General features: G+C 49.1%; 1 protein-coding gene across 8 annotated transcripts in view; it reads left to right on the top strand.

Moving 5' to 3' along the window:
* Nucleotides 1-15,152, top strand: part of mib1 (MIB E3 ubiquitin protein ligase 1) — a 97,006-nt gene that overhangs the window by 25,174 nt on the left and 56,680 nt on the right. For all 8 annotated transcript variants that reach the window (XR_009709479.1, XM_061253500.1, XM_061253503.1 and 5 more), the window contains 3 exons: nt 3,975-4,082; nt 6,994-7,191; nt 11,055-11,206. Coding sequence is in view for 7 of the 8 variants with exons in the window: in XM_061253500.1 (XP_061109484.1) it covers nt 3,975-4,082; nt 6,994-7,191; nt 11,055-11,206 (458 nt within the window). In the remaining variant the exon portion in view is untranslated. The remainder of the gene's footprint in view (nt 1-3,974; nt 4,083-6,993; nt 7,192-11,054; nt 11,207-15,152) is intronic.

Raw genomic sequence — 15,152 nt, forward strand, 5'->3', positions numbered from 1 at the left:
GACCTCGCACCGTCAGGCCAGCTGGGCAGGCTTCCTCCACCGGCCTGGCGTGTTGTTAAGGGTCCAGGACGAGAACGCGAAGCTCGATGAGTGTCTCGCGGGGGAGACCTCGCCCCAGCTCGCCGTGCGATAGGGCGGCGGGCTGGGGCTCTTAATTTGAACCCGCTCCGTCAGAAAGCCTCAAACACCACGAACCCAGGAGCGGGAGTCCCGGAACGCCGCGGACGGGAATACCGAGCTCAAACGGCGGCGTTCCGGGACTCCCGTCTTCAGTGGCGTCCCTGGGGCAGCGCGGGGGGAACAAAGCCGCGCCGCGCGGGGGCTCTGGGGGCGATCTCGTGGCTTACGGGGATTAAACAGCGTTTGATGGTATTGATCAGAGGCGACCAGCGCCGGCCCATCCTCTCCTTTGAACAGACCTTCATACACAGCATCCCAGCATCCTCTCACAACAGCCCGGGGTTCTCTACAGGAAACGCTTCCCCTTCCTGTCCCTCCCGAACAAGACCGCCCCGTAATGAGACCCCCACACCCAGAGATGGCTGCATGTCCTTGTTTGGCACACTGCCTTCGTAAATTGCTTGCATATAGCTTTTTCCCAAAAAGAAAAGAACAAAGATTGAGCTCCTTGTTTGGGATGTTCTTCCTTGAGGGCAGCCATGAAGGTTTGAATTTATATCCTGAAGCTTCAAGCTTCTGCTTTTTGTAATGTATTTTTCTTTTTTCTTGCTTCCATAACAAAAAACAGGAAAGCATTCCATTTACAGGTGTGAAATAGCATTGTTGAGCTAAAGCCTCAAAGTTCAAGCTCCCCACGCCACCCGACTCGTTTTTCTATTTTATTTAAATAGAATTTTTTGGTGTTCCTTTTGAAATCTCATTTCAGTGGATATACAGTGTAACCTAAGGGACCTTTGAAATGTGCACTGAAATCCCCCGGTACAGGCTCTGACACAGGGCTGCTGTGTGCCTATACAGCACGTTATCTGGACCGCTGCCCACACGCAGGTGTGCCTGTCCCGTTTCACCCTAACCCCGAACGCAGATCCCGCTAAAATCCCTCTGATTAACCTGCCCACCAATGAGAAAGTAGCGGCGCCGGGCTCCTGCCTACCGGGGCGTTTGGCTTCGCGGCGGGCCTGTGAGCACGTGAGCGTGAGCTGGGTGCCAGTAGTGGCGTTCCGCACCGCTGCGTAAATATCAGTCTGGGCCGGGAGACTCAGCACTTTGCTGCCGGCTGCACATGCAGCAGATCCGTGCGGAAGGGCCATTATTCCTCAGCTCTGCGAGGACTGCAGCAGCACTGCGGCTGCCCCGTCCGTCCCCAAAAACGCAGACAGGGTCGAGGAGCGGACAGCACCTCCGCCTCCGCGGGGTGCCACAACATCGCCCGCCCGCGTTCGCTCCCCGACCTCTAATCCCTCCTCCGCGACGGAACTGGCCGTCTCGGGTTGAGTCAGCCCAGTGAACCCCACTGCCAGATTTCAGGATTGCATCTTCTTTCCGATTGTGTTTCTTGCAAGAATTTTTGTTTTTTTTCTTGTCTTGAAGATTGAGAGATTGGCCTTGTGGGTTTATGGTGTAGAAAATATAACATTTAGGCCTAAAAGGACATGAACATAAACTATTCCTGTCTAAACGATGAGTTTGAGGAAAGTTCTGGCAGTGCAATTACAAACCACAGTCTAAAGATGACTGCATCATTACCGCTGCTGCTTCTGTGGGGAAGTCAATGGGCAGAATCTGTTGCTGGATAAATGCTGTGAAATCCAATTCAATTTAGTCTACCCCTGCTCTTAAATAATGAACTTTTTGAACATTAAACACAAAAAGTTTCAAACTGATTTGGTTTGATGTGTTTCCTGGTGACCGGGAAGCTGTTTAAACCCTGTGTTATGTTGAGTGATAAGTGGCACATCTGCATTGTACTTCCAGCAGTGTTTTATGTATCCAGCTTCCGATTGGAGGACGCTTGTCACACGGTCGTAGCGGCACGCTGTGTGTGGTCATCGGGTCTCTCGGCAACCCGCCAGGCTTGTGAAAGGGGAACCCTCCTGCGCGCCCGCCCTGCGGTGGCCTCACGCCTCCGTGGGAGCCAAAGGCCCGCAGGACGGTAACAGCGGTCGTGATCGATCGACACAGGCAGAGGTCGGGAGAGCGGGAGAGACGCCAGTCTGGGGGAGAAGGCAGGAAGGAAGCTGACCCGAAAGAGGGAGAATAATGGATAGACGGAGGCGGAGAGGAGAGGAGGGGGCTAAAGGGACAGGGTGGAGGGGCAGAGATGGAGAGGCAGACGGCAGGTTGCGCCATGACACCCCCCCCCCCCCCCCCCCCCCCCACACCCTAACCCAGATACAGACCCGCTGCAGCCGATTTAACTAGATCAGCCGCTGCCAAAAATACCTCCTCCTCCTCCACAGCACCAGCCGCCACCTCTCCAGAGCTCCGCCATCCATCCTCCTCCTCCTCCTACCGCTCCGGAACGGCCGTCCCGGACACGCACCGGGGACGGCGGCCGGACGGACCGCTTCGTCGCTAACGCGACGGAGAAAAAGTGACAGCTCCCTCCGTCGCTCACCCGACGATGGGCCGTCACCGCGGCTCCGTAACCACGGGCGCTGACGTTCCGCGACGGCGTGGAAACCGCTCGAGCTCTGATTGAGTGGCGGAGAGTCGCCTGCTCCCCACCCCACCCCCCCCCCAGCCCTCGCCCCGCGGAGGCCTGCGCTAGCGTAGCGCAGCTCGTACATTACGCTAACTGCATTTGTCACATTGTAAAGCAGCGCGCGAATGAATGCGGAATGATTTAATAAAAAAAGCATTTAAGGGCTGGAATAATGAACCATAAAGTTAAGTGGCAGAGCCAGCCCCACAGGATTGGCTTACCGCAGTCTCCGCTCCGAGCCCTCCTGAACAAGACCTGAAACACGACGCCGTCGCGCATCGATTTCAAGTTCGCTCCGAAAACTCCAATACTGCGTGTTCCTCCAAGAGAAAGTGCTGCATTGGCAGTTAGGTTTAGTCTGTCTTAGTTTACGTTGCATTCTGTGCATATCTTTTCAACATATAGATACAGTTATAAGGCTTATGGAGAAATGTCTTTGACTTAAGCAAAACAGAACAGTCTCATTTGGTTTAATACTGTCACTGGCCATCCTTGTCTGTCATCATTGTATAATGATTTGTTATATTTTCAGCAATTTCCATTGTTTTTTTTTAATGTGGTCTAAAGAGCTCCATAATAATACAATTTCATTGACTGTCCAGGGGTAGCCAGACTGATTTGTGTGTGTGATGTTCACGCAGCTCCTTTTTTTGGGATTAAATAACCACTGAACCCGAAACCACAGCCCTGTGCTGCAGTGCTTAGGCACTGCGTCACTGTTCTGTCACAGTGTGCTGTTGGCTGCTCCCCGTGGCTTCATACTGATGTTTTCACAACATCACGTGCCCCTGCAAAGAGGCAGGCCCCAGTTTCTGTAAAATCAAGATCTGTCGAATGAATCTGAAATTAGTGCCCTGGCCCTGTTTTGGATGACCGTCGGGGAGGAGGGCCAGGTGTGGGCGCGGTCTCCACCCTGCTGCTCTGCAATCGGACAGCCAATCTGATCTGAAGCTGCCAAGAGCTTAGAGTGCTAGAGAGGGGGGGGGGGGGGATGGAGAGTAAGGTGCTCTGCTATAACTCGTATTGCTCAGTATGCATTTTTCGTGGGACTTGGAGATTGATTTAAGAAGGATGGACTTCTTTTAGGTGAATTTCCCTCTAAAGACTGGTTAGTGCTCTCCCCCTCATTGCGTCACAGAGCGTGCTCGCACCCTGCCTGTATGGCGCTTCAGCCCACTGCACCAGTGTGCTGTTGAGAGGAAAGTCTGTTGAGGGTCCGGATTTCAGCTGCCGTTGCACTGGTGTCCGTGCACCTCGCCCGTCGAGCTGTTGGATTGGCGCTGACCCTCGCCCGTCTCGTGTGTTCCAGGTGAACGGGCAGTGTGCCGGACACACGGCCATGCAGGCGGCCAGCCAGAACGGCCACGTCGACGTCCTCAAGCTGCTGCTCAAACACAACGTGGACCTGGAGGCTGAGGTACGACCCCTGCCCCTTTCCTCTTCCCTATCCCTGTACCCATGCCCAACCTCACCCCTGCTGCTCAACACGCTCCTTATCCTGCCCCTTTCCTCATCCCTATCCCTACCCCTGTACCCATGCCCAAACTTGCCCCTGCTGCTCAAACCCAACGTGGACCTGGAGGCTGAGGTACGACCCCTGCCCCTTTCCTCTTCCCTATCCCTGTACCCATGCCCAACCTCGCCCCTGCTGCTCAACACGCTCCTTATCCTACCCCTATCCTCATTCCTACCCCTATCCTCATTTCTACCCTCGCCCCTGCTGTTCAACCCACTCCTAATCCTGCACCTGTCCCCATGCTTACCCCTGTACCCATGCCCAAACTCTCCCCTGCTGCTCAAACTCGACGTGGACCTGGAGGCTGAGGTAGGCACCCTGCCCCTTTTCCTCTTCCTCTTCCCTATCCCTGTACCCATGCCCAACCTCACCCCTGCTACTCAACACGCTCCTTATCCTGCCCCTTTCCTCATTCCTACACCTGCCCCTACCCCTGTCCTTGGCTTTGACCCCACCCCTTGTACTGCTCCTTTCCCCATCTAGCTTCCCCCGTTGCCTCTATCTCTATTCCTGGCCCCGCCCTTTGCCTGGCCTGCTGCCCCCCCTCAGCTCGCTCCGAAAGAATATATCCAGGAATGACATCAGTCCTCCCTCAGGACACTTGCATTTGTTGGCCCTCATTTACATCTCCTCCAGTCTCTAGGGCCCGAACCTGTCAAATCTGCCCAAATGTGAAGTCACCCTCTCGGATTAACTGCAAAGTTGGCACACTCAGGGTTTTTTTTACAGGACAGCGGGCAGTCTGCCCTTCTTTCATGTTCAAACTTAATTCAGAGATGGTAGGAGTCAGAGAAGGGACAAAGCTCCACGGAGCTGGGGGTTTGTGTATGGCTTGAGAATCAGCTGCCCTAACCACTGCACCACACATTGTCACTTATGCAACTTGTGACAGCTTCCATCTCTCATATTTGGAGATGTGATTATGCAAGAAGTGGTACTGTGATTCTGTTATTTCACTGACCCAGACTTGCTTTAAGGCATACTTTTTATCTTTTCCATGGACACTAAGGTTAGGAAGCATTCAGATTTTCACATACCATCAGATTTTATCGTGCCATCATTGAAAAATAGTGGTGTTAATGTATATGGTGTTAGCGTCGGCATGCTAACGCATTTGTAGTAACGCCAACAGTTAATAATTCACTGCTTTTACAGAACTTTTGCTAAAGTAAACACTTCAACCGAAGATTAACCAAGCGCGTTTAGTCTCCATGAAATAAAAAATAAAAGCAATTGGGCATGGGTTGCAATGAAACCGAAGTTTTTTTGGGGGGGGGGGGTTGGGGGTTGTTGGGCGGAGCTTAGCAGAGGACCGCCTTCTCCACTTGCGCTGAAGCCTCGCCCTTTATGACCATATTGTAAAAGCGCAAACCTGCTGATATTATTAGCCCACCGCCCGATGCTCGTCACGCTCACCCGTAAAAGCGGCGCAGGGCCGGGGGGGGAGGGAGCGTCGTTATTCACCGACACGCTAGCGCGCCAGAGCTCTCCCGCGCCGTAATCACTGCCCATTATTCATGGCTTTCACTACGGCAGTTACTTTGCGGGCGTCAAAACTCTGGTGCCGCAAGGCGTACCTCGGGCGAAATTTATAACCCGTTCATAGCCTTTATCCAAACAGAAGTAAAGTTAGTGTCACCTCTGCATCCCATTGATATCGCTGAACTAAAACGGACAGGCCCAGACGGTGGGGGAGACCGTTTTTACAGGTTGGTGGTCATTCCAGCAATGGCTGCTTCTCCTGCATGTCACCTCTGTTTTAAATTTTTATTAATTTGTTTTTTCCATTTATTTTAATTCCCAAATTTGGTACAGCTCTAGAAATTGCAGGGCTGTTAGTTTGCTGTAGCGCAATGAGAGCAAGAGCGTTTGCGTGGCGCGTCAGCCGGTAACTTTGCGTCAATTACATGTGAAGTGTGGTCGCACTGGAACTGCACGTCTCCGGGGTGTTGACGCAGACCAAATTCCGCGAAGGAATGTGTTTATTTCTGAGGGAATCAAAGATGTATCTCTTTCGCTCTTTCTCTCTCCCTCCCTCCTTCTCTCCCTCTCTCTCTCACATCCCCCCCAAGGCCCAGCACAAACGACTTTCAGAATTAATTTGGTTGTTCCAGAGTATGCGGCAGTTGTCCGAGGCAGGCAGCCATCAGAATGCTACTCGTGTCGGACAGAAAATAGACTGCGCTACAAAAAGATTATTCAAAAAACCCTTTTCTCTCTCTCTGCTGGTATTCCCAAAAATAATCCCTGCTGAACCATAATTGTAAATTTCAGTCCAGTCTTCATAATTTATTGCTTGTGTCACCAAGTGTCCTTAAAAAAATCAGTTGCTAATTTAAAGCGTTTTTTTTTTTTCTCACCTTGGATTCTTCCAGGAATATTTAGAATCTTAATCGTTCAGCACTTGCTCTGCATTAGACAGGTATTCTGTTATTTTTTTATTTATGTTTTATTTATTCATTTATTTGCATCTGCAGAGGAGTTTGCCATCACTGATTAAGTGGCTTCGCCAGAGTTAAGACTGTCATTTTGTTTTAACGCTGATGAAAGGTTTTTCAATTCAGCAAGATGCACCAAAATTGTTGTAGTTTGCTTCCTTTTTATTTTCTTGGATGATTTCCATATCAGTAGTGAGTTATATACCCTACGTTATTTATGTTGGTCAGTCCTACAGCGAGACAATGACTGATATGTTCCTGAAACGCCCAACAGCAGCGCTGAACCGAACCCGGAGATTGAGATTTAGTGGCCTTGGCCAGTGGACTCGTGGGGGGCACGTGCGGTTAACGGGTTTGTCTCGTGCCCCTCTCAGGACAAGGACGGGGACAGGGCGGTGCACCACGCTGCTTTTGGGGATGAGGGCTCGGTGATCGAGGTGCTTCAGCGGGGCGGTGCCGACCTCAACGCCCGAAACAAGCGCCGGCAGACTCCGCTTCACATTGCCGTCAACAAGGGCCACCTGCAGGTGGTCAAGACCCTGCTGGACTTCGGCTGCCATCCCAGCCTGCAGGTAGGACTGCTGTGCTTCTGCTGTCTCTGGACGATATTCTGCACTCCCTTATTGAGAACTGTGCTGGAAACGCTATACTCCCTCCCTGAGAACTGTCCTAAAATCGCTTTTCTCCCTCACTGGGAACTGTATTACTCTATACTCCCTTACTGGGACTAATTATTTGCGTTCTCACTGAGCATCATACTAAATCTGCAGTCTCGTTGAGCACTGTACTAACTCTGCTGCCTCACTGAGAACTGTACTAACTCTGCAGTCTCGCTGACCATTGGAACTAAATCTGCAGTCTCACTGAGCACTGTACTCGATGTGCAGTCTCAACTGTATGCGCAGTCTCGCTCAGCATTGTGCTAAACCTGCAGTCTAGCTGAGCACTGTAATAAATCTTCAGTCTCACTGAGCACAGTACTAAATCTGCAGTCTCACTTAGATTTGAAATGTTCAAATATAAAAATAAAAAAAAATAATTACAAAGAATTAAGTTCAAAAATAATTTTTATTAACAAATCCAAATTCAGACACTTGTTGGTTTGTGCAATAATTTCCTCAGTGCCAAATGTAATAGCTTTACCCTTTACCAGGGCTGAAATCAGAGAGAGAATTGTTCTTGTAACCCAGTGGATAACATGCTAATGCAGCGTGGTTGAAATGATATAACATGGTTGACGACGGTAATAAATTCAGCCTGTCCAAGGAGCTCTGGGCCCAGACTGCTGAGGCTTGGAATTGCATCTTCCCGGAGATTGGAACAATGGCAGCTGTCAGTTTCATTTGTTAATTAACCCGGTAGACCAACAAAATTAAATGGAGTTGAACTAAGTGCTCAATCAATACATCATTCAGAATTTTCATTTTTAGTGTGTGACTTTGAGTTTTGAACCACACTTGTTACTTACTTACCAGTAGCTTTCAGTGATTCACGGGAAAACATATCTGTTGGAATGCTGCAAGAATGTATTTATATGTTTTTCCACAACCGCTGAATATTTGTATTCTGACTGACTGTACAATGTTTAACATGCAAAATGTGATGCTTCATTTCTTACTCCACCTTACTATCAAACGGGCTTTCACCATGAAGAAACATGTTGCTGGTGATCGCCTAACGCACTCCAAACGGCAGGCAGATATTACTTTAAAAATTGTACAGTTGGAAGCCCTCTTCGTATTCAAAGCAAGACGGCCAGTTTCATTTTCCACTGTGCTGCATACGATCTCATCATGCGTTGTGCTACATCCCACACAATGTTTTACCGGCCACTGTAGCACCCTGACACTCGTTCTACGCACTGAGGACTTCACAAGCTATTGCAGCGACTGTCTCAGTGATCAGATATGCATCATGTGTAACCTCCATTCCTGTCTCAATGATAGGATATTCATTAGGTTTAAACTCATTAGATATAAACTCCATTAGCATAATCAGATATGCACTAGGTGTTGCCTATTATTGTCTCTGTAATCAGATATTTATTAGATGTGGCCTTCTCCACAGTTTCCATTATCAGGTAATCATTAGGTGCAATGTCTGCTCTATATTAGCAATCTCTGTAATCTGCTCTTTGGCTGTTCTAGTGCTTCTGCAGACTGTATAATTGAACATTCATTGGGAATTACCCTCTGCTAAGTGTCTGGTGTGGTTCTCAAAATGTAAAACGTCCGCTGATGTTTGAGGAACTATTCGTTGATAGGCTATTGCTACTTTGTCAATGGTCCTCTCACTTGTTTCCAGTTGGAATCAGAAACCTCTGCTCGACAGACTCCCCGAGACAGATTAAATTATGCTCCAAATGAGGTTAGAGCAGGAGCAAACTAGATTTGAGACTTACGGGCACAGTTCAACTAAAACAGAATCTTGAAAGATTGCACGGGAGCCTTTGGCGGCCGAGTCCGAGTTTAACTCGGGGGCGAATTCCACTGAAGATGTTGTCACCTCATGTTCCACTTTACTGATGTTACCACTTTAATACAGTTTGTCTTTGAATAGTTTTGGAGTTCAAGGGCATCTTCTTGCTTGAAGGGATATTTGTGAGTTTTCTCTGTAAGCTGAATATCTGTAGGAATGGAGCTGAGAGAAGTGCCTACCCGTGCACTGGAGATACTCCACTTAATTCAGAGGAAAACAGTAAATCACAAATGGAATCAGCATCCTATAAACGGTTTTCATGGCATTCATCCCAGTGCTAAATTACCGCATAGGCTTTGAAGCGGACACCTTAATACTTGCTGGGAAGATTTAGGTACATTTTTCTTTTGAATAATATGTTTAGTAGGCTGCACTGCGTTCATGTGCATTGCCTTTGTAACAGTGCAAGGCTGTTTTAGATTTCCGCTAGCATAAGGGTCCAAGTGTAGGTAAGAGACGCATGGAACCAGTGCGTCCTGCTCCTACCCCCTCCTCTGCTCCTTCCAAACCACAATGCTTCTCTCTGCCTCCACGAAGAGCCCCCAAACACGACCGCCTGGTTCGTTTGGATTTAGCGCCATGCCCTTGGTCCACCGCTGGCCTGCTGCACCATGAGGACAGCTGGCCATTAGTCCAGATGGGACCACCATTTCAGTGACTCCATGGACAGTCAATCTGCACCCCTCTCCCTGTCCCCTCCCAGCTTCTAAGAACAGAAACGCAGGCGGTTTAAACGGGAGCTGAGAGCCAGCCGTACCTCAGCCCGCATAGGTGCATACGCTCCTCCCCTGCCGTCATAATGCCCTCCCTCAAACAGCCCTGTCCATTTGGGCCACTGCCCAGACGCACATTAGCTCCCCCAGGCCGGACTCTTCTGGACCGGCCAGCCCCAGCGCTTATTCGGGCCGTGAGCCACTCCTGTATACAGCACGGAGCTGTGTTCTGTTCTTGTGACGTCCCGGACCGACTGCAGCTGTGCTCCACGCCGGAGAAACAAACCGTTCTGTTCTCCGAGGAGTCTGGAATCCGAGGCCTTCTTTGGTTCGAGGCAGTACACACTTGGCAGAACGTGTGAGGGAGACAGTAACAGACACAAACACGGGAAAGAAAAAAAAAAAAAAAAGGGGGGGACTACTAAAACTTGATCCACTCTCCCCTTCTCTTGCTGTGGTCCTCCCTCTCTCTCGCACATGTACACACCTTTTTTTGCATCAACACCCTTGTGTTTTGGTCACAAGTGGACATGTATGATATTGCGAAGGATGCATCTTCAGTTGTGTGTGCACAACAGTGTGTGCCTTTCAGGTGATTCCTGAGTTGCAAATTTGAGGTTGCACTCATGCAAGGGCTGCAAGCTTGTTTTGACTATTCATAAAATCTGTCCCTAATTTATATTGCTTGTCTGATCAGCTAGGCACACCCAACTCAACTATATCTTAAAAAAAAAAAAAAAATTAATTAATTTTTTTTACATCTCTAACTCTTATTGTTTTTTTTATACTGGAATTAATGTGCTTTCCTGGTTGTACTCACAAGGAAATTAAAACTGCACAACTAAGCATGCAAATGAGCTTGACAAAGTGCACAGCACCAGACCAGTGCTTGTGTCATTAGTCTAATTTAGCGGAGACTGTGCTAAACTAGTGTCTGTACTGTATAATTCTGCTTTTATCTTTCAATCTAATTCCATCATGGGTTATGTTCCTAATTGCACTCTCTTATTTTGTGCTATGTTATTTATGACTATGGCTGAAATACTGTTGTAGTCATTACCCGGAGTGATGATAAATATAGCATTTCTAGTTAGAATACCTTTGTTTCTATGTGTACCACTGTAACTGTGCAGGTGTTGGGTTCTGCATTAGAGCTTGAAAGAGGGAGACTATGGGAAGAGTTTAGGATACGAGTGGTTGAAAGTGTGCGGCTACAGGCGTTTGACTCTCTGCTGCCCCTTCAGGACTCGGAGGGAGACACCCCCCTTCACGATGCCATCAGTAAGAAGAGGGACGACATGCTGTCTGTGCTGTTGGAAGCGGGAGCTGATGTCACCATCACCAATAACAACGGCTTCAACGCCCTGCACCACGCCGCTCTGCGCGGGAATCCCAGGTAGGCCCGCTTCCTCATACCGCTGAAGGCTTCTGGGTTCATAGGGACTAGCAGGTCCTCATACTGCTGATTTCTGTGTACAGTGAAAGACATGAGTGTCTACCGTGGTCAGCTGTGCTGGTCTTCAGCTGTGACCGGGGAAAGCAGCCATGCAAAATTGAGTGTTTTTTTTGGTTCCTCATTCACCGTCAATCTGATTTAATGACTCTATGGCTCCTGCAGTAACAAGGCGTTACCACTAGAGGGTTTGTCACCAGTAGCAGTGCATTTTTATTTTTTAAGGTCTATGCTTTTAGTGTTATTAATAAATTCAATTCCATTGTACTTGTTTGAAAATATGACAGTTGCATCTGTGAAATTGAAGTGATTTCATGCTTGGTTGGCCTGGAAGACCAGGTTAACAAATTTGTTCCAAAAATGACAGTGACTTTCATTTAAACCGTTCTTTTCATAAGTTGAAGTGGTTCAGTTCTCAGCAGCAATGTAGCATTAGCTGGCAGATTTACGACAACAGCAGTTTTTCAAATGCATGCCAAGAGTGTATACCTGGCTGAATGATGGAGCTCTGCTGCATTATTAGGGCAAAAGAAATGAGTTATGTGTTGAGGTGCACTGAGATTTCACCGGCTGATACCAGTTTGGTCTGAAGCATGCTTGCCTTTTAAAAAAAAATTTTTTTTTGCTGCTGATATCAACATTACGGGAAGACCGTTTAAAATGGAAGAACATTAAAAATGGGCATTTCTCCTCTTCCCAGGGGGTTTGTCCTCCAATCTTTTGCGGTCCTCGGTCTGGGTTGGAGTTCTGCTGTTGCTCGGAGCATCTCAGGGCAATGCATAATTGGCAGCAGCGCTGACAAATAACATTGCTCAGGGAGGAAAGCTATCAATCGGCGGAGTTTATCCTACCTCGTAGCGCACTGGCAGCTCCGGGTCATTGGGGAACCTGCAGTCTGCCTGTAGTCCTCCGACGCAGTGTCTGAGAGACTCAGTCAGCAGATAACTCTATAAAAAGAAGCAGTGGGCAGCTGTGCATCGTTTGGAAGGGTGTACGTAGCCTGCACTATCCAAAATGGAGGGAGGGCCCTTGAGCGATTAGCCATTTTGAATTGGGCGGGAAGAAAAATAAGAGATAAGAATTTTAAAAAGGGCTCTTGCGTTCCCCTGAAACTCTCCTCCACCTTCATGCTAGCCACACAAGTCACTAGTGAAGGGACGACTGCAAGCGCAATGGATTCCAGAGCACTGCTGTCACACTCGAGTTATGGAGAGCTGAGGCGTCTTAAGCGATGAGCTTAATTTAAGTCACACCTTGACTCCATGGCCAGAATTGCCAGCTGATTGAACCTGCGGACACTGCAGCCCCCCAGGACTGGAGCTTCACCCCTGTCCCACAAAGATAATGTGGCTGCAAAAATCCGGAGGAGAAATTGAGATTCAAGCATTCATATAATCTATGCTTCCAGCTCCCTAGTTATTTCAGAGCCAGTTCATTAAAGCAGTTCCACTGGCACAGTACAAGCAAGCAGCATACCTACCCCAACCGCATATTACATAAAAAGGCCATGCTGATGAAATTAACATTGTGCTTCGAGGGTGCATCAGTCACTGTTCATTTTGACATTATTTTATCATTTTGGTATTTTAAGTGTGTTGTTTCTAGCGCATGGAATTTCCCTGAGTTTGTTGTACTGCCTTTTGAATCTTGAAGTGCAGCACAAGGTTATGCTCCAACTGGACACAGTAGGCCTTTCTGTGCTCTGGATGTCTCCTGTAATGCGCAAATGTTCTACTTGAAACAATGAGGAACTGGCAGCAGTCAGATGCAGTGTATTCAGCATGGTGCTTTGAAGACAGCCGATCCTCCAGTGGGATAAACTCCACTGTTCTTCGAGATGCGTCTTTTGTCTTTAGAGCGTTGCAGTGTCATTTCTGGGAACTCTGCAGTCACTGCAGCATAAACAGTTGCAGTTAGCCTTTTCTGCGTACCGCACAGGTAACCGCATTTCACCAGCCGTTACAAAGCCTGTTTTATACTCGGTGGATTGAGGTGCCTTCAGATTTTTTAATCAAATTTGTCAATTACATTTCCTTCAGCCCGCTCCTCCACCTGAGAGTTTTTTTGCAGAGAGGTTTGTTGCTTTCCGTTAATTTGGACGCATTTTAGCTGGCTCGTTCTGAAGTCGAACGCATTATACAGCAGATAAGTTGGCATCGCGTGCTCGCCGCATTCAGCGTTCATCACAGTGTGCTGTTGCTGTAAAATAGAATCGGCCGTTAGCAGATGGTGCGGTTTAACCATTCGGTGGCCCGCTGACCGAACACCGCATCGGTTGACCCGTTTCCTGGTGCGTCCGGCTGAAGATGAACAAAATGTCCGTCTACGTGCCGTCTCGTTCCGCCTGCGTTTCATCGCGTTAAATGTAAAAACGCAGTGCTCTGATAAGGGCCCATCGATCCTGGCTCCGGAGGCAGTCTTTGCCGTGGTGCAGGGTTCTGCTGTGTGCCAGGCCGTTGTGCAGCCTGCTTTGATTGGCTGGCTTCCGGCGCAGATTGGTCAAGGACTTATTTATTAGGTGGGACGCTGCCATCGCACATTAGACGACGGGAATTTTATGTCAATTTCTGGAGCACATATGAAGCTCTGCAGAGGGGCTGTGGGACACGGAAGATGAGCGGGTTTAAGCTCTGCGCATCCCCCCCGGACAAAAGCACCTGCAAAGCAAATGAGTAATCATGATGTATAATCTCTTAACACACTGCCGCCTTCAGTCTATTCTCAGGAATCTGGGCTGGGAGTTTTCAAATCAGTGGATTCTGCAGGAGAAATAAACTGGGGAAAACAAATGTGCTAGAGAACATAATTCATATCAAAATGAGGTTTCGCCCGAGCCTGGTGTCGCTTCTAATGGAATATTCTCTGTAAATAAGCCACTAAGCACATCAGAGATTGCTTTTCAATTTGAGGCGCAGAGCTGCCGCGCGCCTGCACGCACCTCTGCCTTGACTCGGGGGGTCAGCCCGTAATTGACTTGGCATTGATCTCTGCAGCAGGCTCCGAACGAGCCAAACGGGAATAAGAATTGACCAAGTGGCACTGAGGTGGATCACAATCGATGGAACGGGCTCGGAAATCGAGCCGACCCCGAAGGCGTCTTTACCAGCCGGCGGCTAATTCGCTCTCGGCCTGCCCCTCCAGGTACGAGGAGAACCGATCTCGAAACTTCCTTCAGCGCTCTTCCTCCGATTTTTGACACCCATCCTTCCTAATGCTGGCTTTCAGGACGCGTTTCTGGGAGCGGGGGAATGTAGGAAACCGATGGTGGAGCTTATGCGTGCAGTGATTATTTTCACCCAGAGCCCGGCACCGCGTCGGCTCCCCAATTAACTCCACAGGTGATCCAATTTCTCACGGCGGTCGCTAGAGTCCGCCATGTTCCTGTCACTGCGCAGACTTTCACAATTAGTCATCTCGCACGCACACACGCGCGCAGACGCGCACACACACGTGCACCCTCGCCGAGTTGGCCAGCGCAGTCTGATGGGCCCATTGTCCTTGATAGCGGCTATTTATGGCTCGGCCCAGAGCTGGTGTGCGGCAGTGAATTTTTTGGAGCTGGCAGGTCAGAACAAACATTTGGGATGGCGCTTGCTGATGAGAACGCGGCGTTTAAAAGTTGAGTGGAGTGTGAATAGGGGGAAACCTGAATACGGAATCAGTCCCTCTTTAAAATCATACGAAGGGACCCTGTGCCACCACACCTTTAAGGGTGTCCTCTGCTTGCGTTAGGCAGCTGTGCCTCCAGTTCTTCTGTACCTGAGAAATGGTCCCCCCCAGCTGTTCTGTCGGGTGCTTAGGCCATCGCTTACCCCAGCTCACTTCCTCCCTTTGAGGCAGTGAACAGAACACAGGTTCGAGGGTCGCACGTTACATCCTGCCCACGCTA

Source organism: Conger conger, chromosome 9 (genome assembly GCF_963514075.1).
Source record: "Conger conger chromosome 9, fConCon1.1, whole genome shotgun sequence".
Classification (NCBI taxonomy): Eukaryota; Metazoa; Chordata; class Actinopteri; order Anguilliformes; family Congridae; genus Conger; species Conger conger.